Below are 21,600 nucleotides of genomic sequence, written 5' to 3' on the forward strand. Positions count from 1 at the left end.
CTACTTTTGATTAACATATTTAAAGGTGAGAATAGCTTTCATGTCTCTACTGACTACTTAAATGGAGCAAACCAAAACTCTAGGGTAAAAGGTAACAACAGAAAGCTATTACATGTAACTACAGACTCTTCCCTCATGCTGTAGAGCAATTCTGAATGCAACTCCAGGGATTCAAATCATCAGTGCTGGCAGAAGGAATAGAATTCAAACATGAAATGGGAGTGATTCATATTTCCTTATGATTTTTCTAAGAAGCTGAATATTCAGTGCATCTATGCAAAAGAGAAGGCTGTATTTCAAGAGTGATTTCCTTGTACTCATACATTTCACATTCATTTTCACTTTGGTACAGCAAAAAACTCTTAAAAAAACCCACAAGTCCTTCAGATGAGTGCTGCAGTATCTGTGTAAAACTCTGTGTGCGTGTGTATATATATATATAAAAAATATATATAGTATCTGTATATCTATAGACATAGATATATCTCTAAAAACCTCTGCCTACTTTGCTTATTCGTGTTCCTGATCTTACCCATGAACCAATACACCACTGCTTATTTGAATTCAAGTTGCTTAATTGCGTAAAACATGACAGGCATGATCTGTTCATACAGGAAAAAATTATGTATAACAATAATAATTTCAAAAAGGCTTCAGAGGCATTCTGTCCCACGAAGGTTCAAAAAAGGTAGAATAAGTTTACTCTATCATCTGACTGGATAACTGACCTAAAATATACTAGAATTCGCAAAGTAAGATGGGTCTGCCAACAGTCTGATTATCTAGAGGTCAAAATTCCTTTGTGGCAGAGTTGAAGATAAAGAAACAACAAAGCAACTGAAGAGGGAGAAAGGAAAGAAACAAATCTAAAAAACTTTCAAAGAATTTGGAATAGACTATCAATCAAAGAGATCCCAGTTCCTGATCCACTACTATGGTTGTCATATACAGACATGGGGCTGCTTAAGAAACAGCTACTCTGCCTCCTGGCTGAAGATCAACATTACAGGTGCCAGGAACCTTTGGAGCAAACCTATATAGCAGACAAACTATGCGCCATTTGCCACGCTCCCCCCCGTCTATCATTCACCTCTTTCAATAAACTTTCATTTTTGTTGCCTGCATTTAAAAATGTTCTTATGAATATAAAAATTCTTTAAATACCTTCTTTGTTTTACATGTATCTTAACCTGGCTTGTGTGTCAAAGGTACGACATTCCTGTGGGTATGAAAACTCTGAGAATTGGGATACTGGAATACTCTCATTACCAGAAGCATCCCAGTGCATAGTATAAAAGGCTGGGCAGGAGCATGGGCAGGTTGGAGACTAGTGATGTGGTACTACGCCATGGAAAGTGTCTTTTTGTGATGAATGTTAATTACAAAAGCTTTCCAGTAGCATTAGATTTGTCATGAAAGCACACAAAGTTGAGGTTTGGCTACACACAGAACAAAAAGACTAGTGTTTTAAAAGATGAAATATTTTACAAATACTTTACAGTAGGGTCTTAAAGCAACTGGGACCTGAACGTAGCACAGATCATTAAAAATAACGGGACCTGAACATAGCACAGATCATTAAAAATATCGGGTTTACTAAAACGGTAACCACTTTGACTTAAAAAAACTTTTCAACTAAAGTGTAGAATACATGGCATCTAACTGTAACAGTATTTTCCATTAAAACACTTTCTACTAGGTTATTCAGTTTAAAAATAAAAATTCCAAATTAACATGATATCAATATAAAGCAATTACTCTATTACTGTGCATAATACAGAACAGCTGTATTTATTTCAATTTAGAAAAAACAACTCAAACTAAGAATATACTGATGTCTATATGCTTCTTAGATGTTTAGAAAAACACAAGTACCAGAGGTCTACCAGAGGTATCAGTATCATCCAGGATACAGCCACAAAGCTTTATTAATGCCAAGCGATATTCTTCTAGACAATTTGTGATCAGACTTAAGACGTTAACGAGTTTATAAAAAACTGTGTAGGAGAAACGCTTGATGAGCAACACTTTTTCTTCAATAACAATGTAACATCTAATTTCTCTTTTTTCCAACTCGTGAGGTCTATTTTTATCCCATAAAGTACTGATTTTTGTACACATACCAGATAATTAAAAACATTTTGAGACAAGCTCAAGTACAGACTAATATATATTGGCATTAACAGAGTTGCACCTGCTCATGCCAGCTTTGAATTTGGATCTCTCCCATTTGTTCAGGTGTTCTTCAGCAGACATTCCCTAAGTTTATCAGTGGTATGTCAAAAGGTAAGATAAAGTGTAATGGTAAGAACTTACGGATTCCAGTGTTCTTTAGAAATCCTATAAAGGCTGGAAAACATGATGGGAAGTATAACATTTGAATTCTCCTCTATCAAACTCATGATGTATTCGTTATTCCAATAATACAGTGCTCTTTCGGCCACCTTTGAGTCAAAGGAATAAAATATTAACAGGAATTCAGATACCTATAATTTTGTAATCTTCTGAAGGAAAAACAAATCACAGAGAAATTTCACAAAGATGAATTAACAGGAATCATTACCTTTGGAATCAAAACTCTAATCAGCAGCATAACATGCCTTAATGGCATTAAGTTTTTATCCTATAATTCAGATCCCACAGCATCCACTCTCTCTTTCCCCTGAGTGGTATGTTGTTACTCACTGAAGACCAGGTGCAGACACTGCATTAATTCTGCAGCTGTGGAGGGGAAGGGAGAGCAGACAGACTTCCCATCACCCCTTTCCCTCAATCCTGTGACTGCAGTCAGAAGGGAGAGAGGAGCGCTGGGATACTGAAGGACGGAGACAGGAAAAGGCCCAGTAGCTGAGCTGAATAAGGGGGAGAGATCATAAGTGTGGGGAAGGTACCAATGATAATAATCACCTTGGGGAGGAGCTGGGGGGGGAGGTAGGAGGGAAAACACTGATCTAAATTACGCTAGAAACAAACGTAGTCCAAGGAAGAGCTGAAAACAGTCACATCTGCCTTTGTGCCACAATAGGTCACCTAGCTTAATATTGAGACACAGCAGGCCACGAATCCTTTCTCCTCTTCATATATGATTCAATTTAAATCCTATTCACTTCCTTTCTTCCCATTATGCAATGTGAAGAAAACAGACTATGGGTTCTATCACCTCTGACCAGACATCTGCTTACAGAAGGAAGTAAGTAGGAAAACATGAATGCTGCACAACACCACGCTAAAAAAGGGAGCAAATGCATCCTATATGGTCTATCAGCCTGAAGGCCATACGGTAAGTACCCGCCACCTACAGTCAGAAGGGCTCAAAGTCTGCTTGGATACAGTTTAAGGCCTTAGGTGGCCCAGAGCAGCAAGTTCTGTGCTGAAACCCCGGATACGTCTAACAAGTTATTCACGGAGCTCAGAACTAAACTTCCACTGCGACATACCCTCTTCCATAGAAATCCAGAAGACAAGTATTTAAAACCACATAATGTAAAACAATATTTACATTTGGGGGGTGTTATGTTTGAAATTGAGACTATACATTCCTATACAAACAATAACCTCTACCACTGACCTGAAAATGAGGGCTAGAGACACACTTGGCAATTTGTTTAAACAAGGGTTCCTGGATTTTGACAAATTGTGATGGTTCGATTACATCCAAGATTTCCTCCAGCTCTCCTAGGAACATGACCTAAAGACAAAGAAGGAAGCATTGAATATAAAACCTCTGAATCATCTTGATCAGCAAAATGCTGGTAACCCTCAAATTCTACCACTTCAGGGAGAAATGGAAGCCTCACTAGCTCTGCAAGACCCTCTCTCAAAAAATGTTCTACCTGTAGCAGCTTCTGGATTCAGTCTCTTAAAAGAAGGAGGACGAGTGTGTGCAAATGCTGTATTTAAAGTAGTCCTTTACAACAAAATTCAGAACTGCACCAGTATATCCGTGCTGAGAACCTGGCCTCATACAGACAAAGAATTTGGCCAAGCCTTAAACTTTGTTAACTATGGAGAGTCTCTTGATTTTACCTCATTTTTTGAAGTAATATTCAAAGTAATGGTTTTGCTGTGTCACAAAATCTCATTAGGGAAACTCAGATTTGCATCAAGAATTTGAAATAAAAATGCAAAGGTCTAACTGCATCTTTTACATGTTTAGTAGGTAAACACCAGACAATAAAATATCTTTCATCTTTCCTGGAAAAATACTATCCTCACATATAAACAACTCCAAATCTAACAGTGTTTTCCAATCTGTCCTAAACAATGTTTATTTTCTCCTTTCTAAAACAAAAAGAAATTCTCTGCAGAAGAACCAGTGCTTATTTTGTGAATAGAAAACATGGTTATCAAGCTTTTATCTTCATAATCAAAACTGTCCAAGAAAACAGAATTCAAATACGGAAAATCACCTACAAGAATTAATACCAAGATCCACCACAGCATGTGCTACCTACCTGGAAATATCTAAAGATTCCTTGCCTATTATATTGTAGAACAAAATAACTCTTATGTTTTGTTATTACTAGCTATCTACTAGTAACACTTACCTCTTTCTGACTGCAGGTTTTTGGCCAGAATTTCATTAAACCTCTAATGACCTAAATTAGAAGGAAAAAAAAGTTTATTTTTTACTTTTCTCTCAACAGGGAAAGCCAATTATGATGCAAAAAAAGAAAAAGTATGAAAGAAATATTTACTGGTTCTGTGAGTGAAGGGTCTTTCTCCAGAAACTGTACTATGCAATACGCCAGCTGTGAAGCAGTAAAGATTTAAGAAAATGAAGTTAGAACATTTCTATAAAGAAACCACAAAGAAACAATTTTTTAAAAAGAGAGAGATTCAAGGCAAGATGCTACAGAGCTTTCTTAAATTGCATCCAATTTTGAACTGAGATGCACAGTTTGCACTGTGCAAATCCACTCAAAGTTCAGTTCATAAGAAACAACAGAACACATTACAAAAAAATTAGGGTGATGAAGTAGCATATATAATAAAAATCAGAGCAACGTGGAATTCTAAATACAGTCATACAACCAATGTTTTGAAGCTTCTGTTACTCTCTGAAACTGCATCTTTTTACACATTTTATACATCGGCAAAATCATGAAAGGTCTTGCAAGATGAGCCAACACAGCTAAAACCTGGAATAACATATTTAGAAAGCACAGCTTTATCAGCATAAGAAAGACTGCACTACCTGAAAATCAGAGAGAAAGGCAACAGCTATCACTTATCAGAGGAAAAATTACGTCATGAAAGCTGAATGTATAAAAAGATATATGAGAGCATAAATGCAGTATTAAGAAATCTTGAGGGAGAATGTTAAAGATTATGCAAAAATGTGGGTATTAGTATTCAGAAAGTTGCCAGGATGAAGAAAAGCCTTGACAGCACAAGACTAAGGAAACCCAAACATTCTCTTGGGAGAGGATATTGGAAAGGCAAACTCACTTGTGAGAGTGAGAAAGCAGCAGAGAAGAAAACCTAAACAGAGAGTTTAACTACTAAACAAAACCCCCAAAATATTACGGATGTATGTTACACTTTTAATTATCTAATCAGAAGCAAGACATTTATCATACAAAGCACATTAATTTTTTAAAAAAATCTATTGCACTTTTTCCACATTTCAAAACTTTACCCCCACCTTTTATGGGCTACGCAATTAAATTTCCAAAGCCATTTTTAAAAAAAAAAAAAATCATTCTAACTGAGCAGAAAATATTTTTATGATTTCTACCTGTGCGTGGAAGAGTGATAAACTCCTGACAGTATGCAAAGGGATCAGCACCTTCACCAGAAACTGTTTATGCTCTGCCTTCAGAGGTAAAGCAAAACCATTGATAATACTAGAAATTAGAAGAGAAATATTTGTTAGTGTTATCATCACAGAAAACGTTCTTGAGTTCTGAACAAGCACTTCCTAGATTAAAATAATTTAGCAGTCAGCACCTGTTTACAAATAGCACGCTCACGCCATTTGTAAACAGGTGATGACTTCTGTTGTGCTTTATATTAGCAGTGCAGTACATATCTAGGTAGCAATTCAGCTCCAATTTAGGAATAATCATATAAACAGCTGCAGAAACCGGTTGCCAAACAGATATGACCTTGTCTATGTGGTCTGTAAATTCACATAAGCAAGGTGTTCTTGAGTAATTAACTTGCCAGAGTTAGATTTACTCAAAATATTCACAGTTAGTGTGCTCAAAAAAATAATTTCTGCAGCACGTAAGGATGAAGTACGCAAAATTTAACACACACATACACACACACAAAATCAATCCAACACTTTCAGCTGTAACTTGTATCCAGTTATATACTCTTGGCAAAGATGTGACAGAGATTTGCACATGGGCTTAAAGATGAGCATGTGCGCACATCTGTTTTCAGAATCAGGGCTTATAGTAATACTTTTTCCGAATCCGACACTATTGTGACATGTCCAGAAGGGAAGTTTGAGATAGATAATAAGTAAAGACTCATTTACCTTCCTAAAATTTCCAACAGTTCAGCTACGCCATTGAAGTGTTCAGTTTCATAAACAAATCTAAAAAAAGAAAAGTTAAATGTAAGTAATATATCAGTTTCCTAAAATGTTCATAAGCAAAAAGTACCTTCTTCCACAACTTACCGTAGAAAAATATTATTAATCTGTTTTCGGATAAATGCTCTAAGACCCAGAAACTTGCCATAAATCCTGTGCAAGACTGTTTTTAGGTAGTCTCGTTCTCGAGGGTCTTCGCTGTCAAACAGCTCCAACAGCTGTGTTTAAAGGAAAAAGAGAACTGAAACAGTAGACATTTGACAAGTATGACACAGACTTCTCTACAGAAGTTAAATTCATGAAAGCACATGCATGTAAGAATGTGATATCCATGTTATCCAAGGTATAGAAATACAGTATTAAAAAATCTGTTGTAATCCCAGTACAACATCACAAAACTCAGTTTATTAATTTCCACTTCTGACATAACAAAACTTTGGAAATCTTCAAACAACTAATAAACTTTTGATTAACTGGCTCCAAAATGCTGCCTTCCTTCTCCACAAAAATAAATAATATATATTCTTAGGTGCTGTCATATCTACAAAATAAGACAGTTTGCCTCTTACCATCCACCATTCCTTCATTCTGCAGAACTAAAAGATCCTCATTTGCTTTAATATTTTGTTCCCACAACATTGCGTCAAGGTCACATTTTTTCTAATTGCTTGTAATTTATATTATGAGCTCTTAAGCCTTCCTAGTGATTGCATGGCCTTCATGCTGTAGAAAGACTCAACAGTGAAATCTATGCCAGTACTGGATCTGCTGTTACAGGATCTCCACCCAACGACACAAATCAAAGCATCAGGGGGAATTAATCCTCAGGTTGAACAAAATGGTAACTTCAATATCCAGTTTAAAAAAAACCAAAACCAAAACAAAACAAAAAAACAACAAAAGAAAACCCACTTTTACTAATTAACTCTTAAATAAGATTTTAAAACAGCAAAATTATTATGTGCTACTCAGTCAAAAAACCCTACCATCCAGTATCTTGTATTGTCCAAAATATATCTTGAAACACTGACACCTGAAGTTGCCTCTAATAATTAAGGCATGAAATGAGCAGCAGGAATATCACCTGCAGATCTTTGTTCTATTCCCCTTGAATCCTCCACCACAAAAGTATGAGCTTCCCCTTACACCTTCTTCTTCATCTTTTTTGACACCACAACATTTGCTATTCTGGCAGCCATTTGGAATAAGTTAGAAGGTAAACATTATTTAAAACCAAAACCAACCAACAACAACAAAAAAAAAAACCCCTTACCTACCTCCAATGCACAGAAAACAGAGAAGTTTAAGGTAGTAATCATAAGCAAACAGTATCCCTCTTGCTTGAAAAAGAAAGTAAGTGCTAACCAGTACCCGTTTTGCAAGAGAAATGAAGAGAGTTTGCCAAAGAGGTCTTACAAATACAGAAGATGCTGTCAGAAAATTATTACGGGAAATGGTAGAAAACAAAATTATCTTGGAGTCACAAATAGATAGATTATAAATACCTATTATAAGTAGGTATGTCAGTGTATGTATACTACCTGATCTCTGTTAAACTGCTACACAACTTTGAGGAGGTGGAAAAGAAAAAAAAGACAGAAAAGCATGATTAAAAGTTGTTAAACTGTCTGGGATTTTGCTTTCTAACATCCAGATTTAGGAATGATGTATGTATTCTTCATTGTTTTGGATGTTTCTGTAGCTTGTAATGAGATCCCACTGTCTTTTCCTTGCAGTAAGAATCTATGGTGGGAATTTCATGAGGAAACGATGAGGTTTGTCAGCTGCCCTCCAGAGGTTATAAACACATTGCTTTGTTCAATTAGTTCTACAGTTAAATAAATAAATAGTCACCTCATCCTTCCCCAAATAGCAAATTTCACCCAAAGACAGCAAACAGCTGGAAACACTTATGTTTTTAATTTTCTTATTGGATTGCTTTTAGGAGCAAAGTATTTTTATTTCCAGTTCTCTTATACAGATCCTCTGTGGAAACATTGCTGAACTAAGACTCAGTCTCTCTCTCTCTCTCTCTCTCTCTTTTTTTTTTCTTTAAAGAGAAACAATTATTTTGATATGTCAAATTTGTTATCAGGTTTCAACAATTTAAAGTCTTATTTTTATGGATAAGCTGCAAGACTTCCATAATTTATGTGACTATTCTGACACTAAACATAGAAAAGGGAAATAATTTTTCCAAAATAGCAACCTACATAACACAGACACTTGTGGATATATTTGAATAGTATGTCTCTTAGCAACCACTGCCAACCATTTCAGACTGTATATAAGCAGGCTTTAGAAATGAACAGTTACACTGTTAAGTACAGCATTTTATCAAAACATACAACTAAAAGCCAGAAATACATCTATATTCCAAAAACCAAAAGCAAAAAACAAGCAAACAAGAAAAAGCTTGAAAAATGCCCATTAAAAAAACTGTATCATTTTTTCATATAGGCATTCTTACTGCCAAGAAACACTTCATTAAAGTTCCTCAAATTTCAAAAAAAACAAATTAATTTAGACAGAAAGCTGATTTCAAAGACTGTCACACTTGTGTTGTCAGTGTCATGAAACACCAAACATGTTTCATGTTCTTGAGTCTTAAACTGGTTTCCTATGTAAATGATCTGTAGTCACAGATTCTTAGGAGTTACTCTAGACATACAACAAATACAGCAATAAGTGGAAGGACACCCCAGTTCCTACAGGCTAAACACAAACACTTATACACAGGGAAATATATCTACTTGCATGTATGTATTAGGCTCAACAGAATTTTTTACGGAAAAATGTGAATTTTAAATTGACATACTGTGCATAGCAATATATAAAAACACATCGCCTAACCCATGTGGCAAGAACTTAAAAATTCTTAGAATTCTTTTGAACTCTTAATTGTCATATCATACATTTTCAGATACGTAGGTTTTAAAATCTATGTCCCTCTTTCAGTAGATACCATTCTTTCATTTAGTAGATTTAATAAAGACTAACGGGTTTAAAAAAAAAAAAAAACCCACAAAAAACCTTCTTTTAGACCCATTCTCCTGTGCCAAACTCTAACAGGTTTGAACGCCCTGAAAGTGCATAAGTGAGCAGGATGCTGCCTGTCATGACCAAGTTCAGCAGCACATAACAGGAGCATCTAGGAATTATTTCCTCTAGATTTTGAATTAGAACACAAGCATTCCTTCTAATGCAATCCTGCTGTATCTAAAGAAAATAAAATCAGTCTGGAAAAGCCGGTCAAGAGTGATTACCCCCCCACCCCCCGCATATTCTTACATCTCCACCAAGTACTGGATCATCAGATTGGTGCACCCCCTTGTTCAAATCAATATTTAGATGAACAAAAAGGAAACTCCACCACAGAAGTTTGATCCAGATGAAAAATACTCTTGTATTTAGAAGATGGATAAAATAAAAACATAAGTCTATCCCATTGCTTTTGTAGAGTGAAGAAGGTCTTGTGATGTTAAGAAAGAAACTGAAGTCCCTTCTTTGAATCTTTGAATTTAAGGATAGAAATTGCTCTCCTTGCTACATTTTTCAGGTATTCTTCATACAAATAACATACAAGGACTGCAAAAGCACTACTTTTATTGCCTGAGCACTACAGGGAAAAAATAAAAGCTCCATGACAAAGGGGTGAGAGAAAGGTCTTCAGAAATGCTAAGTATCTCCTGCCACTTCTAATTTGGCTTTTATTCAAGTCTTTTCCTGGAAGGAAACTCCCTTTTCTAAGGAGGAATCTTTCTAAATTTCCCTGATTTCAAAAGCAAGCTATAGACAGCATTAAACACGAAATTCTTTCTGACTTCGCGGTTATACCAAAATTCACAATGGGAACAGAAAACGCAAGACAGGTCTATTCCTGAAAGCTGAAGACAAAAGTCATATATGTGGAGTTTCCTGGCTTATCCCAGAAAATATCTTCCTTCAGCTATCTCTGTTCTGGCGTCTGTCAAGGCCTGGATGACAGTTCCTCAGTAGAGGAGACCAATTAATGTAGTTTCAAGTGAAGCACACAAGAAGCCTAGCTTGTACACAAGAAGGAGACAGATGCAATACATGTAAAATACCTGGTTACCAGCTGATCGATTGACAGAGGCCATCTCTTCCATTTAGCCATAATGATGGCATGCAAACTACAAAAATAAAGCTACCCATTCTTTGCAATGTTATTTATTGTTGATGCCAATTCTTCTTCCATGCTTTTAATAGAGCTTAAACTTCATATGACCTTTTGATTTACTTCTTCCCCAACCATTACAGCATCACTGTTTTCAGTACTGCGCTGGGAATGGGTTTGTTAATGAACTTCTGCCCCCGTTGCCAGCTCTCCAGCAGAGATAGAAGGAAGAAATACTCTCCCCTTCCAACAGAAATATTTTAAGAATATTAAGACGCATTAAAACTGGCATTTAAGTAGTCTCGCTAGATAGCAGCATTTTTAGACTACTTGATAGTAAACCTTTCATTTTTTAACAGTTACTGTTTCAGCTCCCTCTCATAACCTGTAAGTCAAATATTTTGATTAAGGTTTCAAAACTGGAGCCAAACCAACTATTTTATATATCTACAGCAACAGAGACTGACATATAAACACACACACATATTTCCCCTACCTCCGTAGATTGAAAACTTTCATTGTATATGCTTGTTTAGCCTTTTTCTGTTGCAAATAAAGTTTCAAATTCTAAACAAAATCTTTTTTAAAAAATTCTTTTCAAAAGCAACATGAAGCCTTAAAGAAAACAGATCAGCTTACCTGCAATACAAATTTCTGATCTATGTACTTTTTGGCAATGCTGGGCTGAAATTCTTGGCTTTCCAAAAATCGTATGAAAAACTCATATACAAGCTGCAAAAGAAAAAAAAAAAATCCATTGTTTAGTTTATGACTTGATTACTCTTTATATTAAGTATTTCCCTAAATTCTTTTGCTAGAAAATAAAATACTTATTTTTCCACAGAGCAAAAGGTTAAAAAAAAAGATTTTTCTCCTTTATCAAATTACTACTTTAGAGTTAGAATTAATTACATGAGCTTTTTAAGTTAGTTTTGCTTATTTAACTCCAGTCAAAGACATTTCATCACCAAGAACAGGCACTGCCTTCTTGTAATGCTTGTTATCATCTTGTAAAGCTTCCTAGAGTAATTGGAAAGCACATTTCAACTGCCCTCTGAACTGCTAAAGTCACATCAAATACAGACATTACAATTCTGAAAGGGTTGGTGAAACAGTTGGAGATATTTAAATTAAATTAGAAACTGCTTAGAGTAGCGTTCTACTACAACTTGAAACAGAAGGATACAAAACAGAATTTATTCAGAAGTTTCTAACTTACTGTAAAGAGTAGCCTCAGGGCTAAAGAAAACCTGCTTACTTTCATGCAATTCCATCTCTGCCTAAACTATTCAGTGGGACAGCAACAGACTTTTCATTTACTGGGGAAAAAGAAGAGTATAAAAACCAGGCAAAAAGGAAGTGAAGTGAAACAGGGACTACTGTGGCCTTATAAACCAGCAACTCTGACCTGTCACTGATAAATGAGCTACCAGCTAGCAATTCTCTTTGCTGAACCTTTTCAAGAGCAGCAGCCATTGAAAACTTTTTCCTTTCTGACTTCAGTGAGTATGAATATTGATACTGAAAGAAGAAAGGAAGCTAAAAATTACATTTTAAAATAATTTTAAACTTTTCCATGCAAACACCAATGTTGCAATACTGCTGCTGCTGCTTTATGTCAGTGTTCTCTGACTTCTAAAAGGAAGCAACAGGAAATCAAAAAGGGGGAAAGAGGTTTAGAAATATGACATGGGAAAAGTGACAGCTTACATAACTAATATTAAATCACCAGGAAATCAATTCCATCAACTCCTGACAAATACTTTGGTGCATTTCTTCCTGACAATGGTAATGATTCCTCTGGCTAAGAAATTAGATCATTTCCATGTAAGTAATGACTTTTAAAACTACAGCACTAGTGTCAACAAACATAATATAACAGACATGTATGCCTGTGCTGTTCCCAGGCAGGCAGAGCTGTTCAGAGCTTAAAAGCTTGAAGCTTTTAAGATTCTTATTTTTTGTGAAATTTAAATATAAATGAGGGATGAAACCTACATTTCAACAGATTCTGAATTTGAGAGCACAAAGAGTGAAACAAACTGCTCACATGCAATGACCGTGCATGCAACTGTCAAATAAAATCCTCATTTCATGCTGAGATCAGTTGTGCTCCCTTGCTCACAGAAACTCCCAGACTCCATGAACTGTTACTCAGGCAAACTTCTTCTAAATTTACTAGTGGTATAAGTCATTGTCCTGACTAACACAGATAGGATCTGCATCTATATTTTCTATAAAGGAATTTACTGCATTAGCATCAATGATGCTTTCTCCAAAATTAGTTTATGTTCTTTGTTCAAAATACCTTGTGTTGACACTTGAGGTACAGAGGAATGGACAATACACAGCAGTGAGCATGCATCTTGCTATAAACACCTGAAAGCAAACCTCAACCCAGGGAGAGGAAGAAAGACTTAGATAAGGATGTAGCTTCTCATTCATTTTCTGATCAGCTGCCAACACCTGTGTACTTTTGTATGAAAATTAACTACCCTTGGTAAAGCAAAACTGCTAGCAGTATCATCCCCACAATGCTCTTGCTGAAGTCGCTGAAAAACACTTGTGCATCAGAGCAGTTTGGAAAGCAAAATAATTTTTAAATCAACGATAGAAAACAGGAATATGAGGGACACCATCAATACAATTTTGAAAGAGAGCTTTAACATTTTGCAAATTTCACAAAGTCTTTGTAGGTATTATATTATAGCCATGAACAGTATTAGTAAGTGTTAGTGTCTCACAGACAAGTTCTGATTCACAGGTTAAAAAAAGCTGAGAAAATTATTAGATGCATTAAGCAATGATAAGCATTTCTTCTGAGATAAATGATCAAAAACCTGTAAATGTGGCCATGATGCCTCCAAGGTGGGCTCATCTTCTTCTGGATCAAATTCATTGCTGTCACTAGGTGGGAGAGTTCTGAAGATATTGCAAGATACCTGAAAGGTGAAAGAAAGCATGATGAGATCTGTTTTTCAAATAAGTACTAGATTTCAGGACTCTCTATGTCTATACCTACTTCACATAAGCAGTATGCCTTTTGCCTGCTGTCTGACAAAGTTCTTTAGCAACAGCACAGGTCTAAGGAACCTTTCACTTCACAAATATGCCACCAGCCTTGGCTTTCCCTTCTCCAGGTCTTTTTGTTTCTTCTTTCGACTGATATCCCAGCATTACCCAGTCTGCCACCATTTCTGTCCACCATATTCCAGATGAGCCCACCAACATGTAACTCCCACCCTCCTGGGCATCAATGGGCCAAGAGCCATGACTATTTAGGAGTTGTGGGAAATGCCAACAACATGCATTTACAAGTGTTTTCATACAACACTTGGTTATTTTCCTTTGCACAAGGAAAACATTAATGATATCTGCTTAAGGTCTCATCTGTCAGCACTTGTTAAGAGTTGCCAGTGCTATTCACACACTATATGCCTGGACACCTCATGCCAAGTACAGAACTTGGTACTAGATGCAAGCAACAAATAGTATTTGCTCGACACTTAGCCTACATTTTATTTCATGGTTGGTTCGCTTTGCTTAATCTTATTTAGAGGTATTTTCCTGAGACTGCTTGGCTTTGTGAGGTTCACGCTATCAGCAAAGACTGAACCGCAGTGCTTTCCTGGGTTAATTATAGTGCTGAATGGAGTGTACAGCTTATTATGCAGCAAATCTGATAAACTGCAAACATGCTGTAGGGCCTTTTCTGCACTTTGAAGGTAATGTTGTGCCTTCTTTGCACCCTGCTACTGCATTTGACCCATCTTTAAGCTGGTTAATCAAACAGCTGGGAAAAGCAGCATGTTATCTCCTAATCCCGTCTATAGATGACACGTTCATAGCAGTTCAGACAAACTAAGCTATTTAAGAAACAAAACTAGTATGGTCTTCAACATCCTTATTTATTTTTTCAGCCTTTTACTCCTGTAAATGTTTTAAAGTTAGTCTGTAAGGCATATTTTCAATATGTTGGCAACTTAGTAAGAAAGGGCACTTTAAAGCCAAGAGTTTAAACACAATTCAAATTTTGATAAAACCAGACTGAAACAGAGTGAAGTTTTAGAATTTGAAAGACAAACAGAACAGATTCAGGTACTGCATAAACAGAAAGGTGAAACAACAGAAAACTGTAGGAAAGCACATGTGGTGCATACCAGTGAGGAATATTCACTGAACACAACGGAAAGACAAAAGAAGAGTAAGTAAGGCAAACCAGTGAGCATAGAAAAAAGAGGTCACACGGGTTTCTGCTCGGATGTTTTCCTTCTTGCCACAAGAGGGTGTATTTCACTACAATTACAGTAAAACATACTTTTACAAAAGCCTTCACTGTGTATGTAAATCTCATGTTTTCAAGTCGTATGGCTTTCAACCTTAACAGACACAGCACTTACCATAGCCGGTGCTGATAGATACTGAAATCTACTTGCCCTGTATGCATACCTGCCAAGTGATTACTAGCATTCATTAGGACATAATCTTTTTCTCCCTTCATCCTCTTCCCCTGACTCATTCACTTCTCTCAAGAGCCCCTCCATGAAAAGACTTTTCTAGTCTCATGAGGAGAAGTCAAATAACTATTCCAGGAATACACACGTTATAGTTTGTCTCTCCTCAAGGATTCCTGAGCAACTCCTTCTACTACCCCTGATAGGAAAAAGCAGGGAGAGGAGGAAAGGGATCAGAATTAGCAGGACAGAGTTGTTTCTGCGTTAGAGCACAGGGCAAAAGAGGGTAGACACAGCCCAAAGGATTCCCAAGTAAAAAGGGGGAAATGTACCTATTGGCGCCTTGGATACAAACATCTGGGATTCTGCAAACTTACTGAAGCATTTTTCGTTAATGCTTCACATTCAAAAATCCCAGCTTTCTCAGGATTTGGACCAAAATAGGGAACTAGCAAAACCAAAGGCATTCCACAGCTGTATTTTTTTTTTCTGCTTTAAACTTCATTTGAAACAAGAAAGAAATTTTTCTCCAAATTTAACCATACTTAAATTAATGAAACTTGTACCAACAGATCAGAGAAAACGTAAGTATTCGTCAGCTGTTGTGCTTAGAAACTGGAACAAATATTGACTTACGGCACAAGCAAAACCTGCAAGGAAAAGTACATACTTTCAGAATGAAAAGCTAAACTAAGACAAATTCCTGTAAGGTTTAAATTAAGTCAAACCAAGCCTCAAACAGTTAGTGCCAGGGCCCTAACAGCATTACAGAAGTATGAAGGGTTCAGCCACAATTAGCTAAGTGCCAGCACCGACACCTGAATCTTGAGCTTGCAACAAAACCAGTATGATTTCTGAATAGTGCTTATTAAAAAAAAGGCCAGTCTTAAGGCAATTCAAAAGCAGGTTTTTTGCATGAGAAAATTAACACGCAGGAGTAAAAGCAATGTAAGTTAGACTATGGTCCTAATATACAGTTTGCTCTCTTTAACTTTCTTTTTTGCATTAGGAGTAAAGATAAGATACATGGAGCCAAAATGCAGATATTCTCCTGAGAAGAACAGACAGAACAGGTTATCTTTAAGTGATTTCCCCAGGTTATCATAATTTTAAAAGATAATGTGTGCCATTACAGTTACATTAATCACCACAACACAGCATGATAGCTCATTTACATGCAGTGTCAATTTATAGCATGCTTACCTAAATCAGTAGCCTCTGGGTGGCTAATGTTTATAAGCCTCTAAGGGAGAACCGAAGGCAACAAGTTCTTCCATGCATGAACTGCCCAGCTGTACATTAGAGACTTTGACAGCCACCACACAAAGATGGGAATACACTACATCAAATCTGGAAAGAATAATTTTTCTCGGATAGCCATAAGGTAGCTATTTAGTATTTATCCCTGGGCCCAAGCAGCACGCCAAAATTCCTTCAGCTGGAGAGCTGAATCATTTCTCTTCTGACCTCTTTTGGATCATCAAGCCAAAGGACATCCCTGCCAACCTGCGTATACAGTCCCTGATAATTCCTCTCCCACAGCCAACACAAATGACTATTGATCAATACAAACTTCTGTCTTCCACTGATGAGGAATGCCTCCAAGCCCAGATGATATTCTTGTAAAGCAAACCAGAACTTCAATATTCTAGAAGGTTGTATCAGGACAGATCTCCCCTATTGTGTCCTCAAAGACATCTGCACGCTGTCCTCCATGACTGTCCCTTTCAGAAGCACACACCAAACTGGGTGTAGAAAAGTACATCACTGCTCCCCTGCTATGCAGAATTTGAACACCCAAGTGCCAGAAACCAATTTAACAAATCAGTAAAATCCACCCATTGGCATTGAATCTAAAGTTGGAAATGCCAAAATGATAAACTGGAGATGCCCGGAAGCCTCTAAGCTCCATGTCAGTGTGTCTGTCAGGCTCAACTCCGACCAGAAACAAGACAAAAATTTTTCCAGGCAATTACAAGCCAATGTCAACTCATTAAAAACAAACAAGAAGATAGGGAAGGCTGCTCTGATACCCCCACAAAGAATGAGCTGCAAGTTCTGAACAGATCTGATGACTAGTACCTGGCAATGCAGAACTACGAAACTATGAATATACAGTTAAAAGCAACAAGCTTCAAGAAAGCTTTGATTTTGTCACCACATTTATATCTGAAATAACGTTTAGAAAAGAAAGTACTAGGAGGCTTAACTCTGAAGTCAGGTACAAATGTTTTGAAAAGTCCTCTCTTTGTCCCTCTCTGGAGCACTATAAAGATGACGAGGCTGTAACAGAAACACTTCACAAATTCAATTTCAGCTCAGCGCTCCTACACTGTGCTGTTTGAAACAAAGATTTTTATCAGTAATAGTTTTCCTGAATGGAGCCTGAAATGAAAACAAACATACACACAGGGAAGCTTAATATATTAGCTATATAAAAACAGGATAAGTGAATTCCCAATTAGCTCACAGGGAACACCTGCTCTTCTATTACCGATATGTGGAACCATCCAAGTAAACCCCATATACATAGGAAATTGAAACCGAGGATCTCTGCACACACAATATTTAAGCTACTGTGTATATTAACAATATACAGTAACAATAAAATGTAATTAAGCCATAACATCAAGCCATGCTAACTGGGAGACAACAATGGTCCCTGTAACAGACACTAAACTTGTCCTTCTGAAATATATCTACATATGTGGTTTTTTTAATATTGTTTATGGATTTACATATTTTAGAGCCTGAAGTGACTACTGCAGTCACTCAGCTATAATCTCTCTATATAACCCATTGAATTGTTCCCAGAAGTTTGACTAAAATACATCTTACAAAAAGTAATACCTAATTTTATCTTAAAAGATTATAAAAGATTCCACCAGCTCTCCTCTCCTAAAGTTTTACTGCTAATTTAACTACAGCACTGTTTCTCACTTCAAGGTTGAATCTGCCTGATTCCCCATTGGTTCTCATTAAACCACCAGATCTCTTCTGCATCTGTATATATATTTGCATATGCACTATGTATCTATTTATATATAGGTATTTTTATATAGACATGACACTTCTCAACCTCTGTGCTGCTAAATGGAAAGATAGAGCTTCGGAACCCAGGCAGTTGTTGGTTTCTTTGTTTGTTTTTAATGCTGTGATTATTTTTGCTTCCTTCCTTTGAGCTTCCACTTGTGCACAACAAGTGTACTGGGGCATGTACAGAAAGCCAGACCATCTCCCTCTTTTTTTCTGCATGTTGCCATTTTAATTCATCAATATTCACTTCTTTGAACAGCACGCTGTACCAGAAACTCATGATAGTAATCCGCAATGCTCAGGTCCTTCTCTGCACCACTGCTTGCCTGAATACAGTCTTTCAGAGCTTAATATTATAAGCCACCTTCTTGCCCAGCAGCATTACTTTTGACTTGGCTACATTAAAATGAACTACGTTGGACTGCAAACACAGGCAACAATCCAGATCATAGGGTGGGCAGAAACAGTCCTTCTCATTTTTTCTTGACCTTTAAGTCTTCTAAAAATTCAATCAATAACCTGCAAGAATTTAGCTCTAGATCAGGACTCCTAAACTTGTTAGCTTGCCATCACCCACTTTAGCAGTGGTAGTACCTTCCATCCATACAGATGAGCACGCAGTAAAATTGAGATCCTTAGGCTATGGTTCAGTTGGCAGAGAAGTGCAATAGGAGCAAATCTGTGGAACAAAAGAGCTGGTGCTCAGGTGCAATGTCCACGCTACGTATGTTTGGAGGGAGGAGTTTCTTTCTAGTGATCTCTTGCATTGAAGCCCATTAGCAAGTTGGAAAGCATTAGGTACACTCCTTGAGTAGGTATTTTGTCCAAAAGGAACCGCATTTACAACCCCTAAGATTTCTCTATCACAGGCATCAAAGTGGAGCGAGAATAAATGGGAGCTTCACTCCCAAGCGTGCACTCACAAACTGAGTTAGAAGTGCTAGCACAGACCTATCCCCAGGCAGCACCCCTGGGTACACCTTCTCGCTCCTAGAAACTGAAGCTCTGAAATTGTGCTGTAGGTCACTTGGACCTGAACCATAACAGGGTACCCTACCAGTAAAAACCCTGTTCATCGCTATCTCCGTGTAACTATTGTTTTGAGATGATCCAGTGGAACAGTTATTTATTTAATGTGTGCCCAGCTAATTCTACACAATACAACCTAAAAAATCATAGCAGTTACTCAAGTATCTTGGACAAATTAAAGCACAGTACCAGCAGAAAGTGCCCCCCATCTCTAGAGCAGGCATCAGAGCAAGTGAAAGCCTGCCAATACATGCATTCTAGACAGCATTACAAAACTCATACTGCCTCAGACTCCAAACTGAAGAACAAAACAAAAAGATCAAAACCGAAGAAAACAATCCCTCAGAAGATTCACATTGTGCTTGTCTACAGACACAATGCTCAAAAGGTATTTGAGATGACACAATCAAAAAGGGGTGGGGGGGGGTGTATACTCCTTTTAAAAAAAAATTAAAAAAAAAAAATAGCTGCAGTCAACACAACTACTTCTTGGAACAAAAATGTTTTTTCCAGTTTATTTCTTTGCTTTAGACCTAGTCACTGTACTATTATGCAGATAAAGTCTGACGAATGAAAGGCCTATGTAACCAACAGGAGGAATAATGGATACTGGTAAATGTAATTACATACTGTCGGGAAAAATTATTAGGGACAACTACTGCAAGAGGAGCTGCCTCCAACTGATTTTGTGAGAGCAGTACAGAACATCAGAGCCTCTTCTTTTAATAAGCATTGTGTTTTTTGTACAAATTAGGTGTATAAAGAATGTGAATAATAAAAAGTATCTAACAGAGGAATTTGGAAATAATGCATAAAAGAAACCAAAGTTAGATTCTTTTCTTGCTTCTACAGAATTGATAACCCTCACATTAAAGAAACAAGAACAGAATTTAAAATATGATGTGATTTTTATCTATTTTTTTTAAACTTCAACAGCATGCTTGCTCTATCCTGGCTGCACCTACATGACAATTTTCAATCAAAGTCCATTTGGGGGATCAAAAGACATTTTACCTTCCTTTCAGCATTTCAGATGGTTTCAAAACAATCTGTTCAACTTCTACTGATTCAAGTTGAGTTTAAGATTAATTCCTAATCCTTTACAGAATTCCTGAAGTTATATAAAATTCATATTGGAAAAGGGACATTATTTGTCAGTTCTTATAAGACTATATGATCTAGTTCCCTTAAAACTCAAAATGACATTCACTATTATATTTTTAAATCTAATACAAGAACCAACGGGAACATATGCACACTGTTTTTGCTCGATCAAAAAGATAAGACTGAATATAGGTAGACTTGCATAAAAATCTCTATCCAAGAACATTTTAACATGGAAAACCCTAAACAGGATGAACATTTAGCAAGCAGGGTATCATAGTTAGTCATAAGCTATAGCTAAAGCTATAGAAAATAAAGAAATTCATAATGCCTATGAAGTTCTAACAGCTAGAACACGTCCTAAAAATAGGTTTCTTAACATGCTAAAAAAAATCATGGCTTAACAAGATATTCTTTATGTTTAACAGGTCTGTCACAAACAAACTCCTGATCAGACTCTGCCCTCACATCTGTTGAGACAAACCTGCAGTAAAAGGAATGCAGTCCCTCTAGATTTATGTCAGTAGAAAGAAGAAGAAAAAAAAGAAAAAAAAAAAATCAGAATCTGACCTTTAAAATGCAATTTTTGGTATTTATTTGGGTTTTCATTTAACCAAGTTTCTTTCACTGTGTTGCTCAACACAGCTTCTGAGCCACAAGACATCTAATATGATGTTACACTTTGGCTACAGAGATTACAGTCTTATTTTACTTGATTCGTCATTACACAAAAGATAAAGATGCCAACAGGAAGCCAAAGGCATTTCTGCACTTAAAAGAGAGGAGAACAAAGTAATACTATACTATTCTAAAAGGTCTATCTCAAAAAAGTTTCATTAACCATCTCTTACGGGCTGGCAACCATCCATGGATGTTGCATAAACATCATGGTAAACATCAGGGGTTGCGTTTACAATTTTGGAAGAAGCAAGTAGGAAAGCCGAAATGTTGCTCACCAAAAAAGAGATTCATCCAGATTTCTCAGTTTAACAGCTTGTCAATTTTTCCCATCCGACTTTTTAAAGCAAAGAAATCAGTTTCCTCAATCTATGTCTTAATACACAGAAAACACAAAAAGCTCTACTACATACACCCTTTAGGATACCGCAGATAATAACAAACATTTATTTCATTCAACTACCATTGCTTAATCTACCAGCAAAATCAGCATCATTAGTTTAAGCTTCCACATTTTGCTCAGACAGAAACAAATTCTAGATTAAGTGTCCAATTATTGGCTCATAAAGTCATATTACTGGCATTTCCTTCTTAGCAGAGTGTGGCTTAATTGG

General features: G+C 36.6%; 1 protein-coding gene across 6 annotated transcripts in view; it reads right to left on the reverse strand.

The window, feature by feature from the left end:
• PPP2R5E (protein phosphatase 2 regulatory subunit B'epsilon) overlaps positions 1-21,600 on the reverse strand; it is a 77,625-nt gene that overhangs the window by 7,423 nt on the left and 48,602 nt on the right. For 5 of the 6 annotated variants that reach the window (XM_030035671.2, XM_030035681.2, XM_030035661.2 and 2 more), the window contains 9 exons: positions 13,526-13,627; positions 11,325-11,417; positions 6,635-6,765; positions 6,491-6,550; positions 5,741-5,849; positions 4,698-4,751; positions 4,548-4,598; positions 3,569-3,688; positions 2,317-2,444 (listed from right to left, as the gene is read on the reverse strand). In XM_030035671.2, coding sequence (XP_029891531.1) covers positions 2,317-2,444; positions 3,569-3,688; positions 4,548-4,598; positions 4,698-4,751; positions 5,741-5,849; positions 6,491-6,550; positions 6,635-6,765; positions 11,325-11,417; positions 13,526-13,627 — 848 coding nt within the window. The remainder of the gene's footprint in view (positions 1-2,316; positions 2,445-3,568; positions 3,689-4,547; positions 4,599-4,697; positions 4,752-5,740; positions 5,850-6,490; positions 6,551-6,634; positions 6,766-11,324; positions 11,418-13,525; positions 13,628-21,600) is intronic. The other variant, XM_041127974.1, reaches the window with a different exon arrangement.

Source organism: Aquila chrysaetos, chromosome 2 (genome assembly GCF_900496995.4).
Source record: "Aquila chrysaetos chrysaetos chromosome 2, bAquChr1.4, whole genome shotgun sequence".
In the NCBI taxonomy this organism is placed as follows: domain Eukaryota; kingdom Metazoa; phylum Chordata; class Aves; order Accipitriformes; family Accipitridae; genus Aquila; species Aquila chrysaetos.